This window comes from Thalassophryne amazonica, chromosome 15 (assembly GCF_902500255.1).
Source record: "Thalassophryne amazonica chromosome 15, fThaAma1.1, whole genome shotgun sequence".
NCBI lineage: Eukaryota > Metazoa > Chordata > Actinopteri > Batrachoidiformes > Batrachoididae > Thalassophryne > Thalassophryne amazonica.
In genome coordinates, this window is record NC_047117.1 from 588,876 (window position 1) to 615,462 (window position 26,587).

A 26,587-nucleotide genomic window follows, 5' to 3' on the forward strand; every position below is an offset into this window, starting at 1 on the left:
AGACAGAGAGAAGGAGAGAGCGAGCGAGAGAGCGAGAGCGAGCGAGAGAGCACGAGAGAGAGAGAGACAGCACGAGAGAGAGAGAGAGGAACTGAGACAAGAGAACAAGAGAGAGACAGAGAGTAGAGAGAGATATAGAGACAGAAGAGAGAGAGAGAGATAGAGAGAGAGACATCAGAGAGAGAGAGAGAGACGGAGAGGAGAGAGATAGAGAAGAAGAGACCAGAGAGAGAGACAGAGAGAGAGACAGAGAGGAGAGAGAGAGATGAGACAGAGAGAGAGAGAGAGAGAGAGAGAGAGAGAGAGAGAGAGAGAGAGAGACAGAGAGAGAGAGAGAGAGAGAGAGAGAGACGAGAGAGAGAGAGAGAGAGAGAGAGAGAGACAAGAGAGACAGAGAGAGACAAGAGAGAGACAGAGAGAGACAAAGAGAGACAGAGAGAAAGAGAGAGACAGAGACAATAATTATGGAATCACCGGCCTCAGAGGATGTTCATTCAGTTGTTTAATTTTGTAGAAAAAAAGCAGATTTGCAGGCCATGACATTGACCCTATGTGTCTTTTTGCAAGGAATGTTTTCACAGTTTTTGCTCTATGGCTAGATGCGTTATTTCATCATCCCCAAACATCCTTTCAATTGATGGGATAAGAAAAGTGTCCAAAATATCAACGTAAACTTGTGCATTTATTGATGATGTAATGACAGCCATCTCCCCAGTGCCTTTACCTGACATGCAGCCCCATATCATCAATGACTGTGGAAATTTACATGTTCTCTTCAGGCAGTCATCTTTATAAATCTCATTGGAACGGCACCAAACAAAAGTTCCAGCATCATCACCTTGCCCAATGCAGATTTGAGATTCATCACTGAATATGACTTTCATCCAGTCATCCACAGTCCACGATTGCTTTTCCTTAGCCCATTGTAACCTTGTTTTTTTCTGTTTAGGTGTTAATGATGCCTTTCATTTAGTTTTTCTGTATGTAAATCCCATTTCCTTTAGGCAGTTTCTTATAGTTTGGTCACAGACGTTGACTCCAGTTTCCTCCCATTTGTTCCTCATTTGTTTTGTTGTACATTTTTCGATTTTTGAGACATATTGCTTTAAGTTTTCTGTCTTGATGCTTTGATGTCTTCCTTGGCCTACCAGTATGTTTGCCTTTAACAACCTTCCCATGTTGTTTGTATTTGGTCCAGAGTTTAGACACAGCTGACTGTGAACAACCAACATCTTTTGCAACATTGCGTGATGATTTACCCTCTTTTAAGAGTTTGATAATCCTCTCCTTTGTTTCAGTTGACATCTCTCATGTTGGAGCCATGATTCATGTCAGTCCACTTGGTGCAACAGCTCTCCAAGGTGTGATCACTCCTTTTTAGATGCAGACTAACGAGCAGATCTGATTTGATGCAGGTGTTAGTTTTGGGGATGAAAATTTACAGGGTGATTCCATCATTTTTTCCTCAGAATTGAGTGATTCCATATTTTTTTCCTCTGCTTGGTCTAAAAAAGTAACCGTTACTGACTGCCACAATTTTTTTTTCCTGATTTCTTATAGTGTTTCTTAAAGCCAGAAAGTTGCCATTTGAAATGACTTTAGTTTTGTGTCATGTCTGTGATCTGCTTTTTTTCTACAAAATTAAACAACTGAATGAACATCCTCCGAGGCCGGTGATTCCATCATTATTGCCAGGGGTTGTATATTAAAATTTTGACTTGTGTTCTTGTCTTTTCCTGACTAAATGTGGTTTATGTGAACACAGTAACTGATGGAAAACATCGTAAACGGTGACTTTCTTGAAGGTAAAATGTGTAAAAGTTGTCACACGGTTGCATATTTATTTCCTGTTTGTCAAGCTTTGATCTTTATTTCGGGATGTTAAAGGTTCCGTGACGAATGTGCCGTAAACACAGCTTCAGTGTTATAGTCGCTGTGAGAAAACCTGTCAAACTCTTTCTCTAAAACGTTTCTCACTAAACGGGCTCGGATGCAGTCGCACAGTTTAACATCGTATTTGTGTTTTTCTCTTCATTTGGGTGCTGAGGTCACTGAATAAGCGTCTGCTCTGCCCCAAACTTTGCAAAAAAAATTATGCCATTTTTGCAAAATGCAGCTTATGTTTCTTGGCTAAAAAAATGGGAAAGTGTTTGTTGTTATTTTTTCCTTGTTGTTGTTGGCTGTCAATAAATGAATCGCAGATACGCTGAACACGGGTCCTGACAACACCGTTATAAAATATACTTAAAAAACTTTTCTATTGGTTTAGTCATTTTTATTAAAGAAAATGCACCAGTTTATTAGTATTTTTCTATGATTTTCATCTTTACATTATCAACTATGACATCAGCCAACGTGTCACCAACAAACTTTATCGTTATTCCACAGAAAAAATGTCTGAACTCAAACCAAAATCAGTCTGTAGGCATTTTATTTTACTTCTGCTCAAACGTCCCAGAGACACATTTTCAACAGTCATCAGGACACCTGGAGAAAAACCAAAATAAATATTCACTGAATAAAATCACACACACACCACACACACAACTGGCAACAGAATCTGTAATGACACATGAAATGAATTTTGAACAGAATAATGTGCCGTCTGCAGTGTGAGCTCAGTCGGGCGCGTGTCCTCGGGTGCTTCTTGTTGGTGTTTGAATCTGCAGGTTTTGCCACATTCGGCTTCATGGTTTCCACCAAATCGGTTTTTGATACATTTTCTGGCTGAGACGTGTCCTCGTCCCACTGAAACAGAGCTTGAGAGGACTCGAGGTTTAATGCAGATGTCCCCTCAGTGAGAAAAGGACCAGTTGGACACTGGAGCTAGGACACGGGTCAACAGCGTTAGCTCTGTAAGGAAGCATTTTACCCAGTCTGTGACGTGTCCACTGTGTCCGCGTCTTGGACAGCGGTCCGTAGAACCCTCAAGCTCTTTCTTTGTTAAAAAAAAAAATTGTTCACTTTTTTTACTGTAGAATGCTGAAAATGTTTGCTGAAAAGTGACACATTGGATGACGTCAAAAGTCTTCATGTGAAAATGCGGCCGTGTGGACGAGGCGTCAGTTCTGAAGTCAAACGTCCTGCTGCACTTCACTCTCCATCAATAATCAAAGCAGCTTTTCTTTCAGTTTGTTGAAGGTTCATTTGAGAAGTATCTGGAACGTCTGGAGGACCCAAAGGTGAGCTGATCCTGGTACCGTCTTCAGATCGGTGTCCTGTTGAAAACTGCTCCTTCAGCTGTGTCTTGCATATGCACATGTGCAGGAGACGGTGGGTCAGGTGGAGATCAAGGCCCTGTCGCAGCTCTGCAGGTGAGTCCAGACCACCTCTTCAAACATGCAGTGTTTAACTTATCGGCTTGTATCTCCAAACCTAAAGCGTCAGTCAGGACGGCTCTGAGACACACAGCGTGTCCCCTCAGGTGTCCCTGTGGAGCCTGTGGACACAGTATGAAAGAAGAAGGTACTCCAGACCAACTACTGTATCTCCAAAATCCTTAAAGCCAAACTTCAAACTTTGGCACAAGGATGGTGTGTGTGGGGTGGGGTGGGGGGTGGGGGCAGAGACTGGTCATCGTAACAACAGTGACCTCACTTCTGTTTTAATGGGGTCACAGGGTCAGTGGATGGAACTCGTGTTTTGCTTTATGCCTTGACGCTCCACTGTTTGATCGACAGCAGACTCTCAGGTACCTTCTGGCCACCACATGACCATAGATGGGTCGTGATGTCATCCAGAGCTGGGCCGGGGTTTAGTGGTTTGTCAGTTGTTGTTGTTGCTGCTGCTGTAAAGATTCACCTGTCTGCTTGGTGTCTTGGTTTGCATACAGTCTGTGTGGAGGACCATCTGGGACTAGACCCTGTAACATTCAGGGGGTTCAAATGAATCCCGGCACACAACTTGGTAGAAATTCCAGGCTGAATAAGGACCAAGATGGTGTGGAAGCACTGATGAGGGACAAGGAGCCATTTTTGGGAGGAATCTGTGAGCAGGAGATACGCCGGCGATCACGGCAAGTCTGACGGTGCTGCTGACGGAGGACTATTGGCTCGGCTGCGTTGACCAGCCGTATGAGGCTTCTCCTGCTGGGATCTTGGATTCCAGTGGCTGATCGCTCAGTCAGCTGTGATCGACTGAATCTCAGTCAGACTGCAGGAATCTGAGCTACTGGAGCTGAAATCCTCCAGGTGGGGAGGAGCTGAGTATCGTCCTAACTGGCAGGAAGCAACAACTTGTTGTTCCTCTCTGAAGAGAAACCTGTGATTTTTCTGGACTGCAACAACTACAAAGGCATTACGCTCCTCTTTGTGGCAGGAAAAGTACTCAGAAGACCGAAGAGCACTCAGTCCCTGCTGGAGCAGTCTGGCTTCACACACAAAAAGTCACTGAATGCAGACATGAACATCAGCTGTGTTTCTTTACAGCTCAGGCTGTTTCTTTGCAAAGCTTCTGTTTCAGTCCAACAGGCTGCCCTCTGGGACAGTATGACCAACCTGTACACGGCTGCTGTTCCCAGAGGGGTGGAGTCTCTGACTTCTTACCAGTGAATTGTGATGTTCCTCAGGGATGTGTTCTGGGTGTTGGGTTGGGTTGTGGAAACCGGGGGGTTTGGTGCTTTTCTTGGTTTTCAGGGTTACTGATCTTGTCTTTGGAGAATCATGGAATGCTCTGTCTGCATAACACGAAACGCTGAGTGAACAATCAGACTCTGGGTTTGCAGTTGTCCATGTCAGAAAGGTCATACCTGATGTTCCCTCACAGTGTCGCTGATCCTCCTCATCTGAGTCTTACTAAGTAACCATTTGACACAGTCGTTCCAATGGGACCTGAGGATCGTCCGCAGAGACCAGGGTCCGTCACCACGAAGCATCTCAGAGTCCTGTCAGAGAGCTCCCAACTGAGTGATCCAAGAGGTGTCTGAGAGCAAGTCTGAGCAAGGAGGAGACAGAAACTCCTGTCTTTGTGAGGAGGCGGGGTTGACTCTGTTGCTAGGTATGATGCAGTCCTGGAAGAGCTGTGATTGGTTGTCACAAAAAGGCAAAGAGCAAAAACAAATACGCTCGGTGCTCCTAGTTGTGTATGAACAGTAAAACCAACCGATCATATAACCTGGACTGTGTTGAGAAATGTGTGATTGTGAAAATAATTTAATGTCATGATGATGAAACTCAGCAAAACAAAATGAATTGTTACACATCTTCAAAATGTTTGAATGTACCATATTCACATGCCAATTACAACCCCTGGCAATAATTATGGAATCACCGGCCTCGGAGGATGTTCATTCAGTTGTTTAATTTTGTAGAAAAAAAGCAGATCACAGACATGACACAAAACTAAAGTCATTTCAAATGGCAACTTTCTGGCTTTAAGAAACACTATAAGAAATCAGGAAAAAAAGATTGTGGCAGTCAATAACGGTTACTTTTTTAGACCAAGCAGAGGGAAAAAAATATGGAATCACTCAATTCTGAGGAAAAAATTATGGAATCACCCTGTAAATTTTCATCCCCAAAACTAACACCTGCATCAAATCAGATCTGCTCGTTAGTCTGCATCTAAAAAGGAGTGATCACACCTTGGAGAGCTGTTGCACCAAGTGGACTGACATGAATCATGGCTCCAACACGAGAGATGTCAATTGAAACAAAGGAGAGGATTATCAAACTCTTAAGAGGGTAAATCATCACGCAATGTTGCAAAAGATGTTGGTTGTTCACAGTCAGCTGTGTCTAAACTCTGGACCAAATACAAACAACATGGGAAGGTTGTTAAAGGCAAACATACTGGTAGACCAAGGAAGACATCAAAGCGTCAAGACAGAAAACTTAAAGCAGTATGTCTCAAAAATCGAAAACACACAACGTCAACGTCTGTGACCGAACTGTAAGAAACCGCCTAAAGGAAATGGGATTTACATACAGAAAAGCTAAACGAAAGCCATCATTAACACCTAAACAGAAAAAAACAAGGTTACAATGGGCTAAGGAAAAGCAATCATGGACTGTGGATGACTGGATGAAAGTCATATTCAGTGATGAATCTCGAATCTGCATTGGGCAAGGTGATGATGCTGGAACTTTTGTTTGGTGCCGTTCCAATGAGATTTATAAAGATGACTGCCTGAAGAGAACATGTAAATTTCCACAGTCATTGATGATATGGGGCTGCATGTCAGGTAAAGGCACTGGGGAGATGGCTGTCATTACATCATCAATAAATGCACAAGTTTACATTGATATTTTGGACACTTTTCTTATCCCATCAATTGAAAGGATGTTTGGGGATGATGAAATCATTTTTCAAGATGATAATGCATCTTGCCATAGAGCAAAAACTGTGAAAACATTCCTTGCAAAAAGACACATAGGGTCAATGTCATGGCCTGCAAATAGTCCGGATCTTAATCCAATTGAAAATCTTTGGTGGAAGTTGAAGAAAATCGTCCATGACAAGGCTCCAACCTGCAAAGCTGATCTGGCAACAGCAATCAGAGAAAGTTGGAGCCAGATTGATGAAGAGTACTGTTTGACACTCATTAAGTCCATGCGTCAGAGACTGCAAGCTGTTAGAAAAGCCAGAGGTGGTGCAACAAAATACTAGTGATGTGTTGGAGCGTTCTTTTGTTTTTCATGATTCCATCATTTTTTCCTCAGAATTAAGTGATTCCATATTTTTTTTTCCCTCTGCTTGGTCTAAAAAAGTAACTGTTACTGACTGCCACAATGTTTTGTCCTGATTTCTTATAGTGTTTCTTAAAGCCAGAAAGTTGCCATTTGAAATGACTTTAGTTTTGTGTCATGTCTGTGATCTGCTTTTTTTCTACAAAATTAAACAACTGAATGAACATCCTCCGAGGCCGGTGATTCCATCATTATTGCCAGGGGTTGTATTATATTATAGTAGCCATTATAGTGGTGTGTGTGTGTGTGTGTGTGTGTGTGTGTGTGTGTGTGTGTGTGTGTGTGTGTGTGTGTGTGTGTGTGTGTGTGTGTGTGTGTGTGTGTGTGTGTGTGACTTTGGTCATGGAGAAACCAGGGAGAGCTGACATTTGCTGTTTGGTATGTTTATGTATTTTGGGACAAAGATGAACGCTGCAAAAATGCATCGTTGATGGGACAAACATTTTTGGAGAAGCTATGGATATTAGCTAATGTTGCATAACTACATTCTGGACTCGCACACCATTCCAGCAGGAGGCAGTAAATCATCTTTATATTAAAAGCATGCGTGCATGAGTTTATTGAATAAGTTTAACGTAAGTACATATTATAATTGTAAATACGTTAAAATGCATGGATGACACAAGAAAGTGAAAACACTTATTTCCATTGTGGTCCATTTAAAATCAAATAGAAGTAAAAATAAAATAATAATAGTGTGTGTGTATATGAAAATAAGAGCTTACACAACTTTAACTTTAAGACGGTAAATTAACATTAAAAATTCTGTAATTAACAGGTTGAGTTCCTCTTCTAAAAATTGTTGAGGTCTAAGGTTCTAAAAACACTCTGGACTCACACGTCATTCAAACTCATTGCTTAATTTATTACCACCCTTGAAAAATGTCAGCGACCTATTTTATAAACACGACCTGATCTGGAGCCCGTGGATCCCCACGGACAACATACTAGTTATATTGATTATCTTATTGTTCCGTTTAATCTCCATGCTGGTAATTGTGCACACTGGCGAGTGCAAGAAGCGCCAGTACGTGCTGCGATCCAAAGCGAGAGCAGAGATTGCAGCACATAAGCCGAGTTCTCCTCACACAGGTGAGTTCAGGCTGCTGACATCACTGACATTAGTAATTTAATGAATGTTGTAGAATTGAATTGGTTGACATTTTTCCCGTAGCAGGTATCACAGTGTTGTGATGACCTTCATCTCAGATGTTACTGCGCTGGGTAGGAAAGGTCAGCTCATTCCTGATGAGGTCGACCACAGAGATCACGGAGCCGGCAGCGTGTTACTGAATCACTGCCGTCCTTCCACTCTGTCCTCACTGTCCATCTTCTCTGTTTAAGACACTCTTCTATAAGTCCTCCTCCCTCCTCTGAACAGTTAAGTCGTTTAACGTGGCTCACGGGCGTCGATGCCTTTGTTGTCTCTGTGTCTGGACTTGTCTTTCAGGCGTTGCTTTGTGATCTATCGGTTTCCGGGGAAACCACCCACACTGATCTCCGATGAGGATTTTGATGACAAGGTGAAGAGAATTTTTTTTTTTTTTAAGTTGTCAAAAGTTGACTTTATTCTACAAAACGTAGCTGTTGCCAAAGTTTCTTTTTTATGTGTATTGACAGTGTTGATGGCGCTCGCGCTCAAACTGATGACCAATGAGGCTGCACTCCGTGTGAAGCAGAAAGGCTTGTGATTGGCCCTTGCTGACTGTCACTCTTCTGTGTTGCCTAGGTGACGCTGTCTTGCTCCATCAATGGTCACTACGACATTGTGTACCCTCGGAGTTACCCCGCCTCTGCAGCCCTGTGCCAGTGTGAGTGCCCCCTTCTGGCTGTTGAAGGAACTGTTGGCGTAGCTGCGTGAGCTAACTGATATTGTCTCGTGCGCTTAACGAGCAGCGCTGCTCTACGAGCTGCTCTACACGCAGGTCTTTGGACTGGATGAGGCAGAACTCTGCCAGGCCATGGAAGCCTTTCGGATTGGAGGCCGTCGCTATAGAAACAGCACATCAGTGTGTAGCGACATTGATGCTGGTTACGACATGCCAGAGGACCATGGACTGAGGTATATAAGCCCCGCCCACTAACTGTTTGATGAGCAGTGAGTGAAGTCTGAAGGGTCCAATCTGTATGTAGGGAGGAGCAGGAGGTGGGTGGAGCTTCTGAGGACAAATCCAGGGTGCTGACTGATGACGGCAAGGTGGGTGAAGGCCGGGACATTGAGCTGTCGGTGGTCTGGCTCACAGACAAGGTGTGGTGGTGTCGGTCCGTCCTCTCTGCTCAGCTGTTTCACTCTGAAGAAATGCTAATTAACATCATGCTAAGCCACGCCCCTTCCATAACTGTAAACAGATGTTTGTGTTTAGGTGTCAGCAGAGACCATGCCCTCATCCAGACTGTGCCTCCAGTACAAAGTGATGAAGTCTCTGGACGGAGACGTTTACAGGAACCTGGAGTTTGACGTGTGGCAGGACACATGTAAAGGTAACGTCGTTCCAAAGCTCCAAACACATTGACAAGGTCAAACGTTTGTACCCAATCTCAAAGTTTTTCTGCTCGCTGATGTCACATGTCCAACTTGGGCGCCGTGCCCATCACAGGCCTGTCCCTGTGTGTCCTTTTCTTGAAATGCTGCCCCTGCTGCCGTCACACAGTACAGTCGCCTTGACTTCTGCTTCAGAAATGTTTCTCTTCCTCTCGGGAGCCGTGATTGGTTCACGTTTCAGACTTTGTGTGTATGTTTGAATATTCATGAGGTGTTTTGCATTGACCGTTTGTGAGTGAATGTGAGCGTGTACGGGGCGGGACATGAGGCAGAAGAACGTGCACACAATTCAAACTAGTATGTGATTTATAAAGAACATTTTGCTTGCAGATTTTAGACGTCTTACGTCATTTTACCTTTTTTTTTTTTTCGTATTTATACTTTTAGCCTGAATTCTAAAGTGTTTTATGAATCGGGCCCCTGGTTCTATAACCTGCTTAGCGACTGGGTCATATAAGATGGTGAGTCGCCCGCTGTGCGTGAGCCCTTGAAAATGCGCTCCGTATGAAATAATACAGAGACTGGCTTTGACCGCACTGTTCTGTTGCCGTCTACATGCAGCCATCATCTCGATGGTCACCGTGACAGCAGACTGACTCCACCAAAGTTTAAAAAATAAAATAAAATCTGATCAACTGGATGAAGGAAATAAATCAAAGAGTAAAAGGTTTCATGTTCCCACTATAATTACCATGTGCATGATCACGCATGTTCCCCGTCATTATTCCAGTCTTCCCACGTTCCCACTGCACCTGTCCGGTCCATCAGCATGCGCTGATCCACGTGTAGGTTCAACAATAAACTACAGTCAGAAAAACAGCTTTCCAGCTAAAAGTGAACATCTGTATAACAGCACACACTCACATGTACTCAGTCTGCCCACACGCGTGTGTGCAGTTGCATCCTTTAAAGGTGGGAGAGATTTGCTCTTGATCATTTCAGGACCATGGAGAGCAGCACACACAGTCGGACAGCGGCTCACAGCGACACGTCACATGGCTTCTAGAAATACGATGATTTCATACACAGACATGCACACAATAATGTAAAATACTTCCTCTCTGCCTCCATCAGCTTATCATGTGTGCAGTTTGATTTGTTGATGAATCCCTTATTGACTAAATGATGCGGGCAGGACAGGCTTCATATGGGGAAGTGGGATGACGTAATTATGACCACAAATCCTCAGTTTGGATAATGTGCCAGGTACATCTAAGCAGTTTGCTCCTTTAACCTTCTACAAAAACATACATAGAAATGACTTCAGGTTCTGTTAGTCTGGTGTGAACAAACCCCACAGGGTGTCTTTGGTTCGTGTTTGTGTGTGCAAAGCAGTTCAGGACTGTGTGTGCAGATGGCGCTTTATTTGTTTATTTAATAAGGTAATCGGAAGACGTCTGTTTCTGTACGTACGACAGGTGGACACATCTTCTGCCTTTTAACAAGGAGCACATTCAGCTGATATTTCAGCACCGGAGCTGTCCGCTTCTTGTCCTTTCTCTTTCTCATGTAATGTAACTGTAGCTGGTCTGGAGATGCTGAGACGCGGATCCGTCACCCCCGGGTCTGGAGACGCGGGTCCATCACCCCCCCAATTCTGGAGACACGTGTCCGTGACTCCCCAGTGTCTCTATAACTTGGTCTTCTTCCTGCTGTCTGACAGAGATGCAGAAGACGGACTACATGGTGTTTGCTGGCCGACAGTACTTCCTGGGAGACAAGTGTCAGGTACGCTTCACTCCGTTAAAACTGATCTCAGTTTGATGCCTCACAGCATTTTGCTCAAAGACACTTTGATGTTGATCTGAGTAAAGAACAATTGAACCAATAATCCTTCAGTCAGTTGACTGCATGCTGTGTCACTGAGCTGCAATTGCTATTTTTATTAGCTCTTGTGTGTGTCCGTCACGGCTAAACAACACCTCCAAGGACACACACAGCTAGAATACTGCAGCCACCCCCCCCCCCCCCCCCCCCAAAAAAAAAATTGAATTAAGGGCTAAAAGCTACAAGTTAGAGTGTATTGTGGAGAAGATCAGACATCCCCCCCACCCCTTTGCATTGTGTTTGTCCCTCCTTACGGGGACATTTGTAGTCGGAGCACAGGACAGGAAGTGTGCTCTCTAGTTCTTCTGTTGTGCTCTCTGACAGACCAAGAAGATGGTCACAGCCAGAGACCCCAGGCCATGTTCCAGGTCGGGCCCCAACCCCCTGGTCATGGGTAGGAATAGGACCCAGGCCAAAAGTACTACAGTGAGGTACTCCATGCCAGTCACTGAAGTGTCTGTCTGTCCGTCTGTGTCTAGGTGCGCTTGGAGCCAAAGGGGAAGTACTACAACGCCTTTATCCAGGAAGTGGGAACACACTCGTCGGCTGTCACGGTCTTCATCGAAGAGCTCGGAGAGAAGTAACACGCACAATTTGTTCTTGTGGACCTGATCAGGTTTCAGATTGATTTTTGAAAACAGTAATCAATTAAAGCCGCTCCTGATTCCCGGTTTAACCGCGGCTGCACCTTCAGCAAAGTTATTGTGTCATTTAGAAGTCGTCTTGGTGTCGGATTCGTTGCTCCTGTATCATCTCCAACTGCTGTAAAAGTGACGATTCAGAGTGTCACGTTTCTTCTTCTTGACCTGATGGACTGTAACTGTTAACAGAAGATTCTTTTTGTGTTTTTCTTTGATTGGCGCCAGATATTGTGAACTTTGTTTTTTTTTAACCTGCTGATTGACAGGCACCTGGTTCCTCTGACGGACCTGAAGCCCGTGAACCCGGTCCCGGCGTGGAATGTTGCTGCTCCGCCGCGTAAAGGAGACCTGGGTGAGTTTGTTGAAGTGGACTTAAAAGCAGTGGAAGTGTCCTTCTAACATGTCCTCTGCTGTTCTTCAGACACAGAGGGGCGTGGTCAGCGCCACCACCGCCATCGCTACTTCAGGAAGTCTCGCGGGAATGCCGGGGTGAAGGCAGCAGAGATACTCATGCCGCCGCCCTCGTCATACAGCGGCTCTGCCCCTTCAGCCCTTCCACCCCGGTTTCAACCGGCAGGCCACACCCGCCCTCCCCTGTCACCAGGATCTTTGACCTATGACCCCTACACCCCTCCACATCCTCACCACCCGATAGCCAGGCCACCACGCTGCGGGGCGTCCAGGTGAGACTGTGTGGCCCCACCCCCTGCTGGGGACATTTCACTGAAAATAAACCAGTGTTCTCAGACTTGCCTGAAGGGGGTGGTACACTCCATAACTGACAGTTTTACAGTCTTTGAGTTGCTGGTGAGCTGCAGAAGCTACCAAGTCTTTGTGGATGCTAACAACCTTCCTGTCTGTGTTTCTTTCTGCTTCATGGATTCTGGTCAGAAGCTCTGCCCGCTTTCTGAACCGTCACCTGATTGGACCCCAGCTGACGTATTACCACCCGAGCCGGCGATATTGCCACGACTACGAGAACTATGCCTTCCGCTCCCGGTAAAATCCACACCCGTTTCATTTAGGCTAAACACATAGATGATTTTATTTTCACAGTTAGCCCTCTGGTGTCCGAGGGCATTTTTTGGACAGTTCACTCGCCTGACATAAATGTTTTATTATTGCTGTTAAAAGCCCTCCCTGCATCCCACAATCAAATTTTATGTCTCTTTTTTCAGGACAACCTGTACTTTCAAAATATATATGCTATAGTTGTGTTTTCTAAGTGTAATAAAGGTTTACAATCAGAAATAAGAAAGGAAAAAATAAAGCAGAAAATAATTTTCCACACACATTTATTCAAAACGCTCTTGTGTGAAAGACTGTACAACAAAGAAGTTCAAACAATAAACACAAATGCACATTTGAACAATATATACAAAATGGTCTATGAGTTGTGTTTGTCTTCATCTCAAAGCAATTTCTGTCTGCTTTTACACAAAGGTCACATCACAAACTTCTACTATGAACTTGAGTGTGTGTTTGTTCTCGCCTGCTCTGAAAGCAACATTCACACTTCGAGGCTCATTCAGTTTGAGGAGCGGCCCCTCCCCCTCGCTCCATTAATGTGGTAAACAGTGCTTTACACCGGAGCGATAGAGCCACAGGCTTATCCAGTAACATTCACAGGAAAACTAGTCAAGCAATCCTGATACTCACACACTCTGTGTTTGAGTACGTGAGATTGTGTGAGAGGCTCTCCGTCTGCTCACTTTCAGTTTCGCTGTGTGTAATGGCGCAGGGCGCATTGGAGCAGCCAGGGGGCTATTCAAATGGGCCAACTAGTAACACATCACTCCTAAAAACAATCTTTGGTGTGTCACGTGAGCTAAATCTGCCCTACGATTAGATTTTGGAAAACCATGTGACAGTGAACCAATTCCGATTGGACACGCATATTGCACATGCCATCACACAGCTTCTATGAGGAGTACAAAGATGGTGGATGGCTGGCTCGAAAGTCCGCGGTGTTAACGTTTCAGCAAAAAAAAAAGTAAGTTTCTATCTCATATCATTAAAAAGTTATTTATATTTTAGTAAAGCTTGGTCTCAGCCATCTTATACGACGGCCTTGGCCCCAGAGGGTTAAAGAAAAAGTTGATCGGCTGCTTTAACGTCAGTTTGTTGTTGGGCTGAAACTTACCCACGTGTTGAGTATTGATTGATTATTGATCTGCGGTTTAGCCGTAGTCGCCGGCAGCTCGTGGCAGCGCTCAACAAGGAATGTCAGTTCGGGTTTCCGGTGGATCCGGCGGAGGAGCCCACGGACCTGGACGGAGCCATTGCCTACTACCAGCTGGACAACGCTAGCGAAGCGGTTTTCCCGCCGCTGCCGGTGAGTCCGTGTGGAGAACGGAAACATTCTGTGGCCTTGTTTTCTGGAGCGATTGAATGACGTGTTGTTAGCTTGTTGATCATGTTTGACATGCAGTGGTGGGCACAGCTAACTGAAACGCTAGCTTCGATATCTGCTAACCGAAGAGTTAACTTTTATAATGCTAAACCGCCAAAAAATGTAACGGACGTTACAGCTAACCGCTAACTTTTAGTATGGACTAGATACACTGTCAGCTCCAGATAAGCCAGTTTCGAGTTTAAGCACAGCAGAATCTTCTGAGTAAAATCAAAAGCAAACCCAAAACAAACACGCGAAAAATAAAAAATCAAACCCCAAACACTGTCATCATTTTTATCAAAAGACATCACAGTCTCATCCGTTGTGTTGCGCTTCCCCACTGAAGACAACCCACAGACGTTTTTGTCTGTACATAAAAATGCAGCAATAAGTGTCTTTTCACTTTAAAAAAGTAAAGATTTGCATGTACACACTGTGGATTTACACTACGGAGCTCATCTCGACAGAACACCATTGCTGCAGCGCTCTGATCGCTTCCTCCGTCTTTTATGATGAAATAACGCTGAATTTATGTGGACATGGTTGTTGTAGAAAAGCTTCAGATATTTGTCACTGAGACAGATGATGACTGGAATGAAGTTTGAAGTAAAACAAGGTGATAATCGGTGAATCGCTGCTGCAGCACCGAAATGAAGAGAGTGCCAGGGCGTAAATCGACAGTGTGTCTCTTAAAGTAGACCTGCACTGAAATAAATGCAGTCAGACCTTTGGACCAAAAAATGACTTGTATTTACACATAAGATCCTTCTGAATGTAGTAAAGTAAATCTCCAGATCTGTCATTCAACGGAGAAATCTTCATTTAAAAATGACAAATTTACAGCTAACATTTAGCCCTCCGTAAAACTGTCTTCACATCCGGGACGCTGCCGAGACGTCAGAGAGAAGACTCTCTCCCAGCATGCATTGCGCGCGCCAACTGTAATTTGTGGATTTACATCAGTTTGCATCTGCACCTTTTTCTTGTCTTATACAGAAGGATCTACTTTTTTAAAAACTTCATATTGTCTTGCGGTACGTTTGGTGAGTACACATTTCTTTTATTTATGCTTAAAAATGATTTTTGGGGACTTTTTCATACGCCCGTTTGATTGAGTGGTGTCGCATTGAAAATCTACTGTCTTTAGCCTCCGGTGTTACCATCGCGGGATACGGAGGCGAGACCCGCAAAGAATTCAAGTCATTATAAAGATACAAACCTCTCTCAGCGGCCACGGAGCTCTGTGGCTGTGGTTACCAAGACCGTGTGGCGCTGCGGATTTTGCCGCAAGAAGTCTGTCCTTGCGGGCAACAGGTGTCACCGGCCGCTCTGTATCAAAACAGCGAGCGTAGTCTCTGGACTTGTTGCCAAGTTGGCTGCACCTCCATTCAATAGACAGAGAGGTGGTGCCGGCTGCACAGCAGACACGGGGGCGGTGTGAGTGGCCCGCTGCAGCGTTTACCGAGCCCGCAGACTCAGTAAGCGCATCGGAGACAGAGAGAGCGAGGCGTCGGGGAAGAACGTCGCCCGCTGTTGATGTCGCCGCTGATCTGAGCATGCAGATCTGTATCTCGCATTAATTGCAGCTTACTTTTGGATGTTGAAACCAGGATGTGTATAACAGTAACATTACTAACAGATAAAATCAATTTCAATGCGGGATCGGACTGAAGGCGCGAGCGCTCCGTCTTCTGCCTCACATCACTGCAATGACCTGGATGTACAAACAGTTTTCACAGAGGGCTAAATTTTAGCTGCAAATTTGTCATTTTTCAACAAAGATTTCTCCGCTGAATTACAAATTTGGGCTTACAGATTTACTTTACTGCATTCACAAGGGTCTTATAAATACATATCAGCTATTTCTTTCTGAAATCTGACCACATTTATTTCAATGCAGGTCTACTTTAAAGACAGCGTGTAAGTGTAAATCTTTACTTTTTTAAAGTGAAAAGACACTTATTGCTGTATTTTTATGTAAAGATAAAACTTGTGTGGGTTTTGTTCGGTGAGGAAGCTCAGTGCAACGGATGAGGTGCAGATTTTACCAGTCGCATTGAACACAACACGGGTGAGCTGTTCCTGAATTGTTGTGCTGCTGCTGCAATGCATTATGGGAGTTCGGGGTTTGTTTGTTTTTTTAAATTATTGTTATTGTAGTAATGTTGGTTTAGCAGTGTTGTTCATGTTATAGATTTGTTGTTTTTATAGTTCAAGTACTGTAGTTAGTTTGGTGAAGAGTTATGTTGTGACCAGGAGTGAAAAGTGCCTTGCGTTTGATCTCTTCTGCCACCATCTGAGTTGTTGTGTGTGAAAGGTAAACACAGCCGCCCCGCCCCGCCCCCTTCTGCTGGGGGAGGGCTGAGCTCCTCACAGCAGCCTGATTGTTACAAGACACACAACAGACAGGAAGTAATGTGTGTGATTTTAGGGTTTACAAAGTTTTTGACCGTTAATCTTGACTCACTATGCCAGCAAAAAAATGTTAGTGGAACTAAATTTAGCAGAAGCTAATTGGTCCACTGAGGGGTTTGAAAGTTAGCTAAAAAGCTAATCCACTGACAAAAAAGTTAGCTTTGCTAATTAGCAGTTAGCGGATTAGCCGGACTGTGCCCACCACTGTTGACATTCAACAACAGTGTTTACGTGTAGGCTGTGGCATGTGAAGTCCAATCGAACGGATCTGAACATCACAAACTGCTGGTCAGATTATTATTATTATTAATAATATGCTAATCAATAATACGTTGTCTTTGCTAACATGCTGATGCTAGCATTAATGTTGCAAAGTTTCTCAATCTCGAGCATTTAGCTTAGCTTCCCAACGTGACACGTGTTCATACTTGCTAACCCCTTGTTATTGTTTGTGGACTGTTAGCATTCACCTGACAACACACGTTTATATTGTTCTTAGTATGTTAGCACAGTATTGTTATCATGTTTTTTACAGCGGTTGCCATGTTTCTTTTTTAAAAGTGTGGCCTTATCATTTTGGTGTCATTCTGTTTCCAGGGAGCTCCGCCTCCTCCGTCCCCCTCCTCCTACAGGGTGCAGCGAGGATCGGGGCCCCTCTCACCGGTGCCACCTCCTGGAAACACGCCCTTGTGTTCCTCAGAGGAGGAGCCGGAGGACGTCAGCACTGTGGAGGACCCGGGTGAGTACCCGCCATGCTAACAGGAAGCTGCTGCGTGAAACACATTAATGACTCGTCTCTTTCCGTTAGCCGAGTACTCTGAGGAATACATCTACACACCTCACGGTGAGTCCCCAGTGGCTGCTGGTGGTACTGCAAAAACAAAATCATGCTCTTTGTGTGATGATGGTTCTCGGGGGGGTGGCACTGTCACTGTGAGGGGGTGGAGCCACAGAAGTGGCAATGCTACACCGTGTGGATTAACGGGATTTAAAAACCTTCCTCTGAAAAGCATAAAACAACCAGAAATCCAAATTTTGGACAAGAAATATTCAAGTTTTCAGCCTCTGATTCTGGCAAAATAACCACTTTGGTGGTTCCAATCCCCAAAGTGTCTTTAAGCAAGACGCTGGCTGGGGAATCGGCTCAACCTTTGACCCCACCCAAAACAAGAAGCAGCAGCTGATATGCTCCTGAAAAGTGGCCGAGCGGTTCGTGCACCTCTTTCCAGAGTGGAAGGGTTGTGGTTCGAGGCCGCCCCTGCACATTCATCATGAAGGGCATCCGGTGTAAAACTTGTGCCAAATAAACATGCAGCTTGACCCTGAGTGACCCCAAGGGAGAAGCTGAAAGAACTTACTATTAGAAACTTGAGACTGATTTAACCTGCTGCTTGTTTGGTCGTTTTGGCCATTACTATGGTAACAGATGCCAACCAGATGTGACAAAGACAACGTCTTATTTTTAAGTCGCTTTTTAAACTTTATTCCAACAGAACAAATTCAGGCTGATCATCTGTAAGGTGTGTTGTGCTTTTTTATCCCTGTGAGTTTGCATGGTGGAGGCGGGGTTAATTAAAGGTTACATGGTGATGTCATCAAACAGAACCACAGCGTATTGGTTGCTGCTGTTTTTGAAGTGCCTTTAAGCAAGTGCTCTGACTTAACTGTTTCAGATCAGAGCTACCAGACATCGGGGGTGTATTCTGCTGCCGAACCCCCCACCAACCAGGTAAACACCCCTGACTGACCTTTAACCTGAGCATGGACCACTGCCTACTGCCTTTACATCTGTTACTATGGGAACAACATGCTAACTGCCTATTGGCTCAAAGTCCTTTTTCAGTGTTTTTGACATTCTGGACTTTGTGCTTCTCAGTTTATCAGAGTAACTTTAATGACGCAATGTGATGACATCATTACATTCACTGGCCAATCAAAATGCTGCAAGCAAAAAGAACACTATGTACTTATCTATTTATTTTTTAGGACCAACAAGATGGAGACACAAGTGGTTCTCCACAAAGAGCCGACAACTATGCTCAGCAGGTACACGGGCACAACTACGCTCAGCAGGTACACGGGCACAACTACGCTCAGCGGGTACACGGGCACAACTACGCACAGCGGGTACACGGGCACAACTACGCACAGTGGGTACACACGCGAATTGTGTGCACGTGAAGCAAGATGGCATCATGCCATGTGTCAGCAGTCACTCTGATGTAAAGGTTCTGTCTACGACGTTTTCAGCGTCACTTCTTCTCTAAATACAGATTTTGTGTCGTGACGGCGTCGTGCCACAGACTGAAGTGACGCGCTGAGCGGGTTTTTGTAAGACCTTTTGTATTCCTTGTGTATGTAATCGGACTGCCCACACGTGCACATTTACTGCATGTGAGTCCTTGCTCTTCCCCAATTTTACAAAGAGACCTTCGTGAGCATTGCTATTACACTGAGTGTCCAAGATGGTGGACAGTAGCAACTTTCCAGAAATTCATCCCCTCAAGAATCTGCCTTCAAAGTTTAAACGTTCCTCTGAGCAGGAACGTGGTTGGATTGGAATCAGCAAACATTTGGCTTTTCCCTGACTGAGATCTCTTTGAACTGACCTTCCTTCTCCTCAGGGGGGAGTGGCCAAAGTGAAGCCATATTGAGTCAGCGTGACCCCCAGTGGCACTAATCATTTATAGCAGCCTTTCTGAGAGAGTGGTCCATGAGCGACCCCTGGTGGCTGTGAGCTCACATATGCATCATGTTGAACGACCTGTTTTGTGATGTTCAGTACAGACAAGCGTTTTACGACTGCCTAGGTTGTACTTTGTGATATATTCAGCAGACTAACTGTTTTTGGGGAGTTGGAGGGTCTGAGGTGTCTTTGTTTTTTAAAGTGGTCCCTGGTCTGACAAAGTTTAGAACCACTGATTTATAGGACCTTCAGATATGAAAGCAACCTGTGATTGTTGTACTTTGCCTATTCAGCATTTTATTCAAAAGACTGTTGGACTGGATGCCGTAATGGCAACGCGTGGGGCGAGGCCCAGTGTGCTGCCTGACTGTCACTTGCCAAAGACCACATGCGGCACACGAGGACTCTGATTCTTGCTGCTAAATGGCTAAAAAACTTTAGAGTGTCTTCAGACATGTTTGCGTATGAAGTTCCTGTCTGGTGCTAGAATGTTGACTGTTCTGAAAGGACTCCCCCTGGTGGGAATAATGCACACTGTATCTGTCTGTGCAAAACATTAATCTGAACTGCTTCATTTATTTACTGGGCCAAACGACTGCCAACGCACACTTTTCAACCAGCTGAACCATGTTTATGCTAAGATCAAACGTACGGCTCCTCTCCTGGAACTGGGACTGTACGGCAGGGAAGGTGTGGCTGGAAGGAGACAGGCTTCCGTTGTCAACTTTAGAGTGTCCTGTATCTGTGAGCGGGTAAAAGGGAGTGAATAGATGATGTCACAAACACATGCCAATGGACCTGAGAAGGTCCTCACGAGAGCATGGACTGCTGCTCTGAGATCAGCAGGAACCCACGAAGGAGCACTAAAACTTGCTGGTGGACAGAGAATCCAGAGTCTCTTCTTTGATTCAAGAGAGACCAAGATCATGGGGACAGGAATCCAGTTTGACTCAGACTACAGGATCTCCCCCAGTGACCACACAAACTTCCTTATTTGAATAAATGTCTACTTGGCCATTTTGAGAAAGCTGCCTGGCAACCGTGACTCTGCTGTAACGAGCAGCGTGATGGTTTTTCTACAGTCGTCATGTGAATGAAGCGAATGAAGCTTAACCTGAGCTCCACCTTTAATGGGCCCCTGACCACCTGCTTCCTCTGCATGGGAGAGGTCATTAGACTTCAGAAAAACATCATCCTGAACCTGGGTGGTCCTCAGGGTCATGTCCTGAGTCCACTGTCACTATGCGAAGAAGAACTTGAACCATATCAAAGACTATGACATCACTGCTGACTTCAGGATGACCTGTGCCGGAAGCGGGTTTCTCAGACCTAACCTGGACTGATTTTGACCTGTAACTCTCTGTTCATTCACTTTTTTTCTTTTTTGTCCCAGCTTGTGAAGCCGTTAGTGGTCGTTTGCTCCTCACCCTCCTCTGCCTCCTCCTCGCCCTCCTCTTCCTCACCTCGTGCACCTGGAGCCGCCGCTCACAGTCAGCCACGCCCAGGTATCTCTAGGTTTTTGATTACAGGTGCTTTGGACACGCCCACAGAGATGTAGGGAGGAGCTTGGTGGAGACTAGGACATTTCTTTCGGAGTTGAAATTCGCTGCACATGTCGGGAATCTTAAGGATGCACCGCTGTCTGGCGTGACCTCTGACACTGTGACCTTTGAAACAACCAGAAATCCAAATTTTGGACAAGAAATATTCAAGTTCTCAGCCTCTGATTCTGGCAAAATAAACGTATTTAACCACTTCAGAGTGCTGTTAAATTCAGCGTTTGCTTTTTTTTTTTTTTTTATTTCACTGTGGATACAAGTTGAACATCGAGCGTCCAGCTTTAGAGAAATTTGTGTTGGCATCACGACTGTGGTGCCAGGTGCTGATTAACGCTAACAACTGTGATGTCTGTGTAGTGGGTTTCCATGGAAATGTGCTTCAAGTCTCCTGGGTCAGGTTGTGATCCGGACGCCTCCTGCTGTGGGCGTGTCCTGCTGGCTCCGGTCCGTTCTCAGTACTCGGACCATTACTGTTGTTTTCAGACAGACTTTCCTTTAAACACCTTCCAGTAGAAAATCATGGACGTGCCCACTGGGCAAGTCTGTGTTGACATGCCCACCCAGTCTGGGGATGTGGCAAGCAGCAGCCCAGCGGGCATAAAAATGGTTAAAACAGAAATCTGACTTTTTGATACCTATTTTGAATGCCTCCTCTTTTTTCTTTTTTTTTGTTTTTTAAAATCCATTGTTCAGTTGCCATGGCAATTCCAGCTGCTTCTCCCTGGATGGTTAATGAGTTGGGCGAGCCTCTCTGCACTGTGGTAACTCCGCCTCCTTACTCCTATGACCCTAATGGCAGTGACTTACCCAGAGGTGAGGTCATCTCTCTTCAGCACATAGAAGTGTTTTTGAAGGCTTAATCTGATGTGTGTGTGTGTGTGTGTGTGTGTGTGTGTGTGTGTGTGTGTGTGTGTGTGTGTGTGTGTGTGTGTGTGTGTGTAGATTGTAGGGTTCTGCAGTACTACTTCAACCTCGGAGTCCAGGTAAGAATTTGTGCTCGTCATCAGGACACACACAGAAAAACAGCTGTAGGTATCTGATGATCCCAAAGGATTTGGGTCGCTCTGTTGGAGCATCACGATAGACTCTGCCTCTGATGATCCCGAAGGATTTGGGTCGCTCTGTCGGAGCATCGCGATAGACTCCGCCTCTGATGATCCCGAAGGATTTGGGTCGCTCTGTCAGAGCATCGCGATAGATTTTGCCTCTCATGATCCCGAAGGATTTAATGCGCTCTGCCGTAGCGTCGCAGTAGACTCTGCCTCTGATGATCCAGAAAGATTCGGGTTGCTCTCTCGGAGCATCGTGATAGATTTCACCTCTGATGAGCCTGAAGGACACGTGCTTGACTCTCTTGCTGTGTCTCTCGCTCCCGCAGTCTTGCTTGTCTGTCGTCTCATCCTCGTGCACTGCCCCTGTCTCGCCCGTGTGTTGTCTCACCCTCACGCGCTCCCCTGAGACCGTTGTTCTGCTGTAGTTCCGACTGTGGCGACCTTGCATCATTCACTATACTTATCATCCAACAAACCTGGGTATTTGTGGATGTGTGGGCAAAACCACTGACCCTTGATTTAAAAACAAAAAAAATTCACTGTGATGTTCTTGTGATCTACTTCACTTCATGTGGTGTTGCTATGGTCAGGGGTGCACATAACTGGTACTCATCATGCTCCTGCGTGTGTGCTAAACATCATTGATGCACAGTAGAAGGAAACACTTTTTCTACAATCTGTCATTGCTTTCCTTTTATGAAGTGCTTCCCTTGTGTTTTCTGCTGCATATCATTTATTTTTCGCACGCACAAGCACCATAAGTACCAGTTATGTGCACGCCTGGCTATGGTGATGAATAAGGCTGTTCCTGAAGTAGGAAAGCTGACCCTCCAAACCTGCTCCCTCTCCATAGTGGTACCACCAGAGCTGTTGGCAGCAGGTGTACCCTGTCCACCCTCCAGAGGCACCCTACCCCTACCAACACTACCCATCCTACGTGAGCCAAGACCCCACCCTTCACGGTAAGACCACTGACCAATCAACAACCTCTGTACCAACGGCTGTTCCTTTGATAACCAGTAGGTGCTGCTCAGTGTGGTCACGATATCACCGACATTTATGAGCAGGTCGGGACTGAGTGGTTGCAGGCCGGTGTCGCAGACCGAATGGTCCCCCCCCCTAAAAATGGGTCCGCCCTGCCTTCACTGCGCATGCGTCATTTGGGACCACAGCAGCTCGTCTCAGTCTGACTGTATTCACCCAAAGTGATCAAATGGATTAATGTGATTATTAACCATCAGATGGCAAAGTAAAACCTCTTAAATCATACTATAGTCAGTTTTAAGGAAAAATGAGGTGATAATCGGTGACGCTTTGAAATGATGGAGGTGCAGTGAGCGTGTCAACTAGCAGCTCGTGTAGCTGTGGTGCTCTGGTCACTTCCTCTGTCTTTTATTATGAAATAATGCTGAATTTATGTGGAAATGATTGTTGTAGAAAAGCTTCAGATATCTGTGGCTGAGACAGATGATGACTGGAGGCAGTTTGAAGCAGAAATGAGGTGATAATCAGTGAACCGCAGCTGATGCACAGAAATGACGCATGCGCGGTGAAGGCAGTGCAGATCAATTGTTAGGAGGGACTGTTCGGTCGGCGACACCAGCACTGGAGGTGGGACGGAATTGAATTCGGTTATCTACGTAGCGTCAAATCACAAAGCAGGTCACTCTGAGGTGCTTCACGTAAATAAGCTTGAACCGTCTCCACACCCTGAGCACGCACACCGGCAGCAGGGGTCTGGGAAAAGGGCCCTCAGGTGGCTTTTAACTACAGGAAGAAACCTGAGGCGGCTCAGACTCAGAGGGCGGACCATCTGATCCAGTTAAAATGAGGTACAACAAAGAAAACTCAAACAGCCAAAGATAGTGCTCGGGTATTTATCAATTTTTCAAAAATTGTGAACCCATGAAATGAACATTTGGGATTAGTGGTGTAAAGGATTATAGTTGATCCGTGATGTACATGGAACGCCCTCCACTGGTTGGCCCACGTGAACCGCAGATTAACTACAAAGTTTACAGAAGTGTGGCTGGTTTTTAAAATGATAACTGCATTAATTTTGATGGCACTGTGAGGGGAGGGGCTGCGCACGCACGTTGTTCAGTCGTGAGTGCAGTGTCCTGCGTCCCTTCAGAATGTTCCTGGGACTATGGAGGGCAACTTTTCTCAGAAGCACCATTGATGAATTCACTGTGTGTGCTGTTGCCTAATAGATCAAAACTCTGATTGAATCCGCCTAATAAAGATGTTTTTGATTCGTCCTGTTGACTTTGAAACCAAGCCTTATTTTAACAGGTTTCGTCTGATTCCGCTGAATCACAGCTCTGGAAAACGAGAAGTGTTCCCGTCTTTTTTGGCAGGACCACTGATTTGAATGGATTAGACCCAACAGGTCAACGTAATCCCCCCCCAATAGGTCATTTCCCCCAATAGGACACCGTAATCCCCCAACACGTCACTGTAATTCCCCCCAACAGGTCACCGTAATCTGCCCCCAACAGGTCACCGTAATCTGCCCCCAACAGGTCACCGTAATCTGCCCCCAACAGGTCACCATAATCTGCCCCCAACAGGTCATCGTACTCCCCCCCACCGACAGGTCACCGTAATCTGCCCCCAACAGGTCATCGTAATCCGCCCCGAACAGCTCACAGTAATCCCCCCAAGAAGTCTGCAGCCTCAGCCGGTTCTGAAGCATGCCCCCTGACCTTATCAGTTATCAACGTTCAGTCTTAAACAGTTTTTCAGCTTTAAGGCGTGTGAGGTACCGTGTCTCTGGTTTAGTAAGTGTGTCATAGGATTTCTCCAATCAGCACTGACAGGTTTATAAACTCTGTCCTCAGTTGTGATCAAGATTGATTCTTATCAATTGGTTCAAAATGCTGCTGCCAGACTTTTGACATGAAGCAGAAAATTCGACCACATTACGAACATTTTTGCGTCTCTTCACTGGCTTCCTGTTCCTGTGAGATCAGATTTTAAGGTTCTGCTACTAGTCTATAAAGTTGTTCATGGACTGGCACCTCCCTGCCAAGCTGACCTAATTAAACCCTACCAGACCATTCTTTCTCCCAACAAGACAGGAGTCCCAGTTAGTCACTTTAATCTGCACAAAAGTTACTCACGATTGACATATTTTAATGGTTTTGAGAGGGGTTAAGAAGTGGAGTTGCCGCATCTGAAGAGGAGCGAAGTAAAGATCCAACGAAGCAGCAGATCGACGCACTGCTTTATTGGTTCAAGGTTCAAAGCAAATGACTCATTGACTTTTCCGCACCATAAGGCGCACCTAAAAGCCTTAAATTTTCACAAAAATCGGCCGTGCGCCCTATAATCTGGTGCGCCTTATGTGCGCACTGAATTCCAAAATCTGTAAAAACGACCGACGTTGTCTTTGACCGTCAGAATATCGGACCATTTCCCGCTGACACAAGGACGTAATACGTAAAGTACGTACGCTAGCAGCGTAGAGTACGTACCCTGGCAGCGATAAAGCAATCGGAGAAGAGTCCGTGAGTCCGTGGTACGTACACTTACCTCCGCCACTCCTCCGGTAGTTACCGTATACTACAGGTATCCTGCAAAACAACATTTGTTTGTCTAAGGACCCCCGAAAATGGCGCCAGCGAAGAGACATGCTTACAAGGCACAATTCAAACTGCAGGCTATCAGTTACGCGGTTGTTCATGGGAATAGAGCAGCTGCGAGAGGAAACAAGAAAATGAACTGCGCCAAGTTAAAAAGACCAAACGGAGTTTCCGCAGAAACAAAGCGAGGTGGCCACAGCTGGAAGACCAGCTGTTCAATTCAGACACAGAAGATGAGGACTTCGATGGATTTGTGACAAAACCATAATAAAAAATATTGTGAGTGACATATTGTTAAATACCGGTAGTTCAAAGTTGTTAAAAAGTTCAAATAAACTCACCGTTTTGCTTCCGTGACCTTTTTTTTTTGTAGACTATATGTTTTAGCGTGCGCCTTTTGTAAGGGTTAAGTACCCGCTAATTGAGGGCGCGCCTTATAATCCGGTGCGCTTTATGGTGCAGAAAATACGGTAGTTGTCGACTGTTTCAATAGTTGATGTAGTCGTGACTAGTTGAGGTAATCCTAAACCCTACGTACCGGCCCGGCTCTGCATTCTCAGGGTGCAGGACTACTTTGTGTCCCTAAGGTGAATAAGAAGTCTGTGGGTCACATACCTTTCTGTTATCATGCCCCTGTTCTGTGGAATGATCTCCATGCATCAATAAAACAGTCAGATTCTGTAGAGACTTTCAAGTCCAGACTTAAGATGCACTTATTTTCCCTGTTTTATTGTTAGTATATTATGTTGTTTTTTTATAATTCTTTTTACTCTTTTATGGTTTTGCTCTTTTACAACCCCAGTTACAATGAAGTTGGAATGCTGAGTGAAATGTAAATAAAACAGAATACTAATCCTTTTCAACTTATATTCAATTGAAAACACCACAAAGACAAGATATTTAGTGTTCAAACTGATAAACTTTCTTGTTTTTGTGCAAATATTTGCTCATTTTGAAATGGATGCCTGCAGCACGTTTCAAAAAAGCTGGGACGGGGGCAACACAAGACTGGGAAAGTTGATGAATGCTCAAAGAACACCTGTTTGGAACATTTCACAGGTGAACAGGTTAATTGGAAACAGCTGAGTGTCATGATTGGGTATAAAAGGAGCATCCCCAAAAGGCTCAGCCGTTCACAAGCACAGACGGGGTGAGGATCACCACTTTGTGAACAACTGCATGAAAAATTAGTCCAAC

The 26,587-nt window shown here is 45.1% G+C and overlaps 1 protein-coding gene across 1 annotated transcript in view; it reads left to right on the top strand.

Annotated features, from left to right (window-relative positions):
- alg13 (ALG13 UDP-N-acetylglucosaminyltransferase subunit) overlaps positions 1–26,587 on the top strand; it is a 39,279-nt gene that overhangs the window by 1,347 nt on the left and 11,345 nt on the right. The window contains exons 2-22 of the mRNA XM_034187650.1: positions 3,132–3,182; positions 3,268–3,314; positions 8,137–8,209; positions 8,416–8,497; positions 8,583–8,748; positions 8,820–8,883; positions 9,050–9,167; positions 10,892–10,956; positions 11,535–11,635; positions 11,963–12,048; positions 12,118–12,379; positions 12,588–12,695; positions 13,881–14,031; positions 17,104–17,245; positions 17,315–17,350; positions 18,180–18,235; positions 18,493–18,552; positions 20,586–20,697; positions 21,445–21,564; positions 21,694–21,734; positions 22,657–22,765. Of these exons, the coding sequence (XP_034043541.1) occupies positions 3,132–3,182; positions 3,268–3,314; positions 8,137–8,209; positions 8,416–8,497; positions 8,583–8,748; positions 8,820–8,883; positions 9,050–9,167; positions 10,892–10,956; positions 11,535–11,635; positions 11,963–12,048; positions 12,118–12,379; positions 12,588–12,695; positions 13,881–14,031; positions 17,104–17,245; positions 17,315–17,350; positions 18,180–18,235; positions 18,493–18,552; positions 20,586–20,697; positions 21,445–21,564; positions 21,694–21,734; positions 22,657–22,765 (2,050 nt within the window). The remainder of the gene's footprint in view (positions 1–3,131; positions 3,183–3,267; positions 3,315–8,136; positions 8,210–8,415; positions 8,498–8,582; positions 8,749–8,819; positions 8,884–9,049; positions 9,168–10,891; positions 10,957–11,534; positions 11,636–11,962; positions 12,049–12,117; positions 12,380–12,587; positions 12,696–13,880; positions 14,032–17,103; positions 17,246–17,314; positions 17,351–18,179; positions 18,236–18,492; positions 18,553–20,585; positions 20,698–21,444; positions 21,565–21,693; positions 21,735–22,656; positions 22,766–26,587) is intronic.